The sequence below is a fragment of the Coturnix japonica genome, chromosome 2 (assembly GCF_001577835.2).
Source record: "Coturnix japonica isolate 7356 chromosome 2, Coturnix japonica 2.1, whole genome shotgun sequence".
Lineage (NCBI taxonomy): Eukaryota > Metazoa > Chordata > Aves > Galliformes > Phasianidae > Coturnix > Coturnix japonica.
Genome location: NC_029517.1, coordinates 102,003,986 through 102,009,985, shown reverse-complemented (window position 1 = coordinate 102,009,985; position 6,000 = coordinate 102,003,986). Strand labels below are relative to the sequence as shown.

At 44.7% G+C, this 6,000-nt stretch overlaps 1 protein-coding gene across 3 annotated transcripts in view; it reads left to right on the top strand.

Moving 5' to 3' along the window:
• Nucleotides 1-1,630: 1,630 nt before the first annotated feature.
• The window catches only part of CA8 (carbonic anhydrase 8), a 68,065-nt gene continuing 63,695 nt past the window's right edge, over nt 1,631-6,000 (top strand). For all 3 annotated transcript variants that reach the window (XM_032442736.1, XM_032442735.1, XM_015855645.2), the window contains exons 1-3: nt 1,631-1,839; nt 2,045-2,236; nt 5,740-5,864. In XM_032442736.1, the coding sequence (XP_032298627.1) occupies nt 1,761-1,839; nt 2,045-2,236; nt 5,740-5,864 (396 nt within the window). In that variant the 5' untranslated portion in view covers nt 1,631-1,760. The remainder of the gene's footprint in view (nt 1,840-2,044; nt 2,237-5,739; nt 5,865-6,000) is intronic.

The following is a 6,000-nucleotide window of genomic DNA, read 5'->3' as shown; positions in this document are numbered from 1 at the left end:
GAAAAAAAAATAATCTATCTCCCGTGGAAGAAGGGATGGGCAACTCAAGGAGAGTACAAAGAAGTTGTTAGGATATGCAGGGAGAAAATTAGAAAAGCAAAAGCCCAGCTTGAACTCAACTTGGCCATTGGGGTAAAAGAGAACAAAAAACTTTTTTACAAATATATTAACAGTAAGAGGAGGGCTAAGGAGAATCTTCATCCTTTACTGGATGTGGTGGGGAATGTGACCACTGAGGATAAGGAAAAGGCTGAGGTTCTCAATGTCTTTTTTACATTTGTCTTTAAAAGTCAGACCAGTTATCCTCAGGGTACTCTACCCCCTGACTTGGAAGTCTGGGATGGGGAGCAGAATAAACCCCTCACAATTCAGGTGGAAACAGTTAGAAACCTGCTACTCCACCTTGGACAGTATGAATCCATGGGGCTGGATGGGATCCACATGAGGGTGCTGAGGGATCTGGTTCAGTTGACTGCCAAGCCACTATTCACCACCTGTCACAGAATCATAGAATTGCTCAGGTTGGAAAAGACCTTAAAGATCTCTCGGTGTTCCTGATCAACCAAAGGTCACAGAGGACTGGAGTCTTGCTAATGTGACTCCAGTCTACAGGAAGGGTTGTAAGGAGGACCTGAGTGCAGGCCTAGCAGCCTCATGTTGGTGCCAGGAAAGGTTATGGAGCAGATCCATACCATAGTGAGAACATGCAGCATTAATGGGACAACCAGGGGATCAGGTCCAGAGAGCATGGGCTCAGGAAAGGCAGGTCCTGCTTGACCAACCTCACCTCCTTCCGTGACTGAGTGAGCCACCTGGTGGGTGAAGAAAAAGGCTGCTGACATAGTCTGTCTAGGCATCAGTGAAGCTTTGGATTCATCTCCCACAGCGTTCTTCTGGAGAAGTTGGCGTGTCCTTGACAGGTACACTCTTTGCTGGGTAAGGAACTGTCTGTCTGGCCAGTCCCAGAGAGTGGTGGTGAATGGAGTTAAATTCAGCTGGTGATCAGTCATGAGTGGTGCTCCCCAGGGGTTGGTACTGAGCCCCGTCCTGTTTAGTATCTTTACTGATGACCTGGTTGAGGGCACTGTGTGCACCCTCTTTAAGTTTGCAGATGACACTAAGCTGGGAGGAAGCACCAACCTGCCTGAGGGTAGGAAGGCCCTAGGGATCTGGATAGGCAGGATTGCTGGGCTGAGGTCAATGGGATGAAGTTCAACAAGAACAAGTGCTGGGTGCTGAACTTCAACCGCACCAATCCCAGGCAATGCTACAGACTTCCAGAATACTGGAAGCCTTCCCAGCACCAAGGGCACACTGCTGACTCATTTGTGTCCACAAGGACCCCTTGGTCCTTTCGTACCTGCCCTCTTTCCAGCTGTATGCCCTTGTCCTGTCTTGGTGTCTGGAGCGCTTCCTCCGCAGATGCAAGCAAACTTTGCAGCTGTTGATCAGGCTTTCCCTGTCCATACCCTACACACACGGGGGTGCTGCCAGAGAGAATCCCCGGCACACCGAGGCACCGGGCTACAGCGCCGCGACCGCCTTCACACTCTCCGCCGGGGGCGGTCGTCCGTGCCCGGCCCCCCGGCGGCGTGCGGCATCGCTCTGCCCTCTCGCACGGTTCCCTCCGCCCCCAGCCCCTGCCCCTGCCCGTCGCCGTACAACGCCAGCCACTCGCGGGGCGGCGGCAGGGCCGGAGTGCTACGCAGCGTCGCCCGTCAGCCGCGCAGCCAGCCCCGGCCCGAGGGGAGCAGCCCCCCATGGCTGACCGGAGCCTGATCGAGGGCGCCGAGCCCTTACCCCGCAGGGAGGAGGCTCCGGAGTGGGGCTACGAGGAAGGTGAGGAGCGGGCGCCGGGCAGCGGCTGCGGAGGGGAAAACTTTCCTTAGGGGCAGAGGAGGTGGTGGTGGTGATGGTGGAGGGTTTACATCGCGGGGGAGCCGGGGAGCCCCGGGGGCGGCAGGTGACGACCACGTCTTTGGAAGGGTCGAGGCGGGGGCTCCGGGGATGGATCGCTACACAACGACTTCTCCCGGCGCTGCAGGGGTCGAGTGGGGGCTGATTTTTCCCGATGCCAACGGGGAGTACCAGTCGCCCATCAACTTGAACTCGAGAGAAGCGAAATACGACCCCTCGCTCCTGGAAGTGCGTCTGTCACCCAACTACGTCGTTTGTCGTGACTGCGAAGTGATTAACGACGGGCACTCCATTCAGATCGCCCTCAAATCCAAATCAGGTACGCTCCGACCACAGCTTACGCTTCTCCGGCGGCGTTCCCTGGGCGTTCGCTGCCTCTCGGGTCGCTGTGCGCTCATCCTGGGGCATAGGAGGGGCTGCTTCAGCGCTGGCTGCAGCTCGGAGGAGGGGTGGGTGCTGCTGCTTTGGGACTGGCTTTGGGAAGGGAGCGTGTCAGCTCTAAGCTGGATGGGCAGTGAAGCTGCTCCAGAGCACGTTCGGGGACTCTGAGAGCAGGGGTTGGACCCTGTTGCGGTGCTGTCATCGAATGTGCTGACAGTTGTCTGTTAGTGCTGTTTCTATTGCTAGGACAGCATGATGTCAAACTGGAAAAATCTGTCCATTTTCTGAAGTCTGTGCGACTTTAACTAAACTTTTCACATTAATTTGAGTGGACTGTGAATACTAACTAGTCAGTTAACAAAGATACTCCAGTTATACATACCTGTAATATTTATGAAGAGCACGTAGCAAAGCAGACCTCATTTCTTAAAGGGTTTTTCAGGTTCATTCAGCAAATAACTAGAAGCTGATTAACAACTTCAAGTTTAGTGAAATGACAGTATCTCATTCAGACCTTTCATGTAAATAAACTATTCTCTACAAAGGAGACAACTGTAAGGGAAGCTGTCTGAGAAAGCTCTTTGTGCTTTCCAGCCCTGTGGTAGTTCTTACCATGTGTTTTGAAGAGTGTCCAAGTTATTCTAACCAGTCTTAGCTAGCAGCTGCCTTCTGGGGGCATTTAAACAGCTGAAGGTTGTCAAACCACGAGACAGCCCAACTTTTGTTTCCTTCTGAGATCCCAGTAGTCCTCCAAGCTGCAGCTGTGTTGGCGGTGAGGGAGTCAGTTCAGTTTTACGGTGATTTTTTTAAACAGAAGGCTTTGTTCTTTTAATAATTATGTTTGTAACTTGGTAGCAATAGCTAGTAAGATAGGACCAATGCACCCATGTGCAAAACCATTCCAGTCTCAGGGAAAGAAAATACTTGTTAAACTACAATGCAGACTGATGTCAGCCTGATGAATGTTGAGATATAAGAAATAGTGAAATATAAGAAAAGTGAAATAGAATGAAGGTTTATGGGATTAGGATTTAGGAAATCCTGGTTTACTTTCAGTTTCTTCTTAGTTTTGTATTACCTGATTTTTCATTTTTAAATGGGATAATTTTTCTATGTTTGGAGGGAGAGAACAACATTACTTATCCCTGCAAAGAGAAGAGTTAATAAGCTGTGTTTGACCAAGTATTCTGGCTAATTTTCAGGGATTGCGGAAGCTCCTGCGGATTCTCTTCCTCACAGGGGATCTCTGATGACAAGTCCATTTAGCCGGATTGTTTTAATGGGAACTGTTGAGCACTAAGTGCTTTTGAAACTTTGTCCATTTGATGTGCAAGAGAGTCACATCTACTGTAATGTTGTCAGTCAAAGAAGAACTTCTTTGTTGAAAACATAAACTGATTAAGTACATATTAAAAGTCAATTTGTCCTTTCTGGTGAATTATTTTATCCTTCAATTCAGGACACGCTCCATCTGGAATTCTCCAGTCCTTATTATTTAATTGTAAACATTTTTACAGGCTGCTTTCAATTTGATCATCATACATATGTTATACATTAGGTGGAATAAGCATGACCAACTGTGTTATGGAATTGGATATTGAAAATTGCTTTGGAGGATCCATATAACAGAGACTTCTCTTAAGCCATTAGTAAATTGCAAATCAGATTATTTGTTTTCTACTAAGGATCAAAAATTGATGAAAAGTATAGTTAAATGTTTCATGCATTTACAAGGATCAGAATTTGATGAAAGGCAAAGTAAGATAAACATACTTCATGCACTGGAATACTTTTATCATGGGATCAGTATATAAATTAAGCTTAAAAAATGAAGTCTTAGAAGCTCCTGCAGATAGAGAGGTTCTTCATATAGAAAACATTTAATCTAGTTACACTTTTAAGGAACAATAATTTAAAACAGGAAATGGTCTACTTTCCAAAGAAGTAACCCTAATTATCATGTAACTTTTTATTCTTCTAGATTTTCCTGAGTACTTTAACTGGTTGTTTTCCCAAATATTCACTAGATTTGCAGATTTTTCCCTACAGATATAGGTATGAGTAGAATATAGATAAAGAAAATTTAAGAAGCAACTTTGAATTCATAGTTACATTTAGGACATTTCCTCTTAGGAACCCTTTTTGGTCAATGTTTTTTGTTTTTGTGCAGTTGCAGCGTGATTCAGTTGCTGAATTGTTTTACAACTACAGTGTATCTTATGATCCAGACTACTCCAAGGCTACTTAGTTTGTACATCAAAATAACTTCTTTTTTTTTTTTTTTTTTTTTAAATTATGGAACTGCTGTTCTCTAAAACTGTACACTATCCAGTTAAATAATCCTTATCAATTATCAAAGATTGTTGAAGTTTCAAAGTCAATGAAATGTAAGCCAGAATGTAATGGATTATGAGGAAGATTATAAATTACCTTAAGTAAAACCCAGCCCTGTCTGGAAGCGTGGACTCATCGATTTCAGCATAAAGTTACCTATAGCATGCAGAGTAGTATTTGGTGTGAAGCCACTTCACAAATCCATGGGCCAAATGTTTCCACTGATTAATTCTGAAGTAGGTTGGAACTCAAAAAGGTCCGAGCAAAATCACAGAATCACAGAATTGCGGAGCTTCCTATGCTGTAGATTCATCCCATCACCCCTAGTCTTGTCCCCATGCACTACTGGAAAGAGACCAGCCTCGTCACTATGGCTTCCACACCTCAGGAGGTGGGAAAAAAGGCTCTATTAATGCAAAGGAATCAAACTTTAATGTGAAGTAGCTGCTTTGTGCAGTAATTATGGGTAAATACTTTTAAGAAGTCCCGGTTACTTTAAAAAACTATGTTAGGAAGAAGCTATGGATGTTTGGAAGCTGTTTATAAGGAAATAAGCGGTGTATGATTGCATATATTGATTATATTTGGCTATGGAGGTGTTCCGTACCTCAAAGGCTGACAGGTGGTTTATGACTTACTACCTTTAGCTTTGGCAAATGTTGGCAACCAAAATTTTCTGTCAGCTTCTGTGATACATAGCAAATATAGGTGATGAAAATTAAGCATTTGGACTTGTTGAAGGTAGTGACCAGTTCAATTCACAACCTCTGCCATCTGTTTAGAGCATGTGGCTACTGTCTTGATAACAGCAATAAACGTATTCACTCTTCTGATAAAGGTACGGTGTTTTTATTTTGTGTTATGAACCAGCTGTTCTGGCTCATAAAACTAAGAGAACAGAATGACAGTGTTTTCACCGTTGTTTATAACTGCCTACATTCTGTACCTGCACAGAAGTTCTAAGGTAAAGGTCTCAACTCTGTCAACTTTCCTTTCTAACACAGTTGAAAATAAGCTTGCAGCAGTGTCCTCATTGTATTTAGAGAATATATCCATTGGCTTATCTGTTACAAAGCCGAGTGTGTTACCATTTGTGTTCTTTCCCAGTGTTAATAGGTGGGCCATTACCTCGAGGACATGAGTTTGAACTACATGATGTTCGATTTCACTGGGGGAGAGAAAACCAGCGTGGTTCTGAACACACAGTTAATTTTAAAGCCTTTCCCATGGAGGTAAGAGTGACACTGCATTGCATAAAACCCTTTAAATCCAAAAGATTTCAATTCTTAGCTTGACTTTGTGGAAGTTCAAAAGAGATTTTCTTTTAGCTCAGCATTTTAGTGCTTTATATTTCAGCTGCAAAACTGT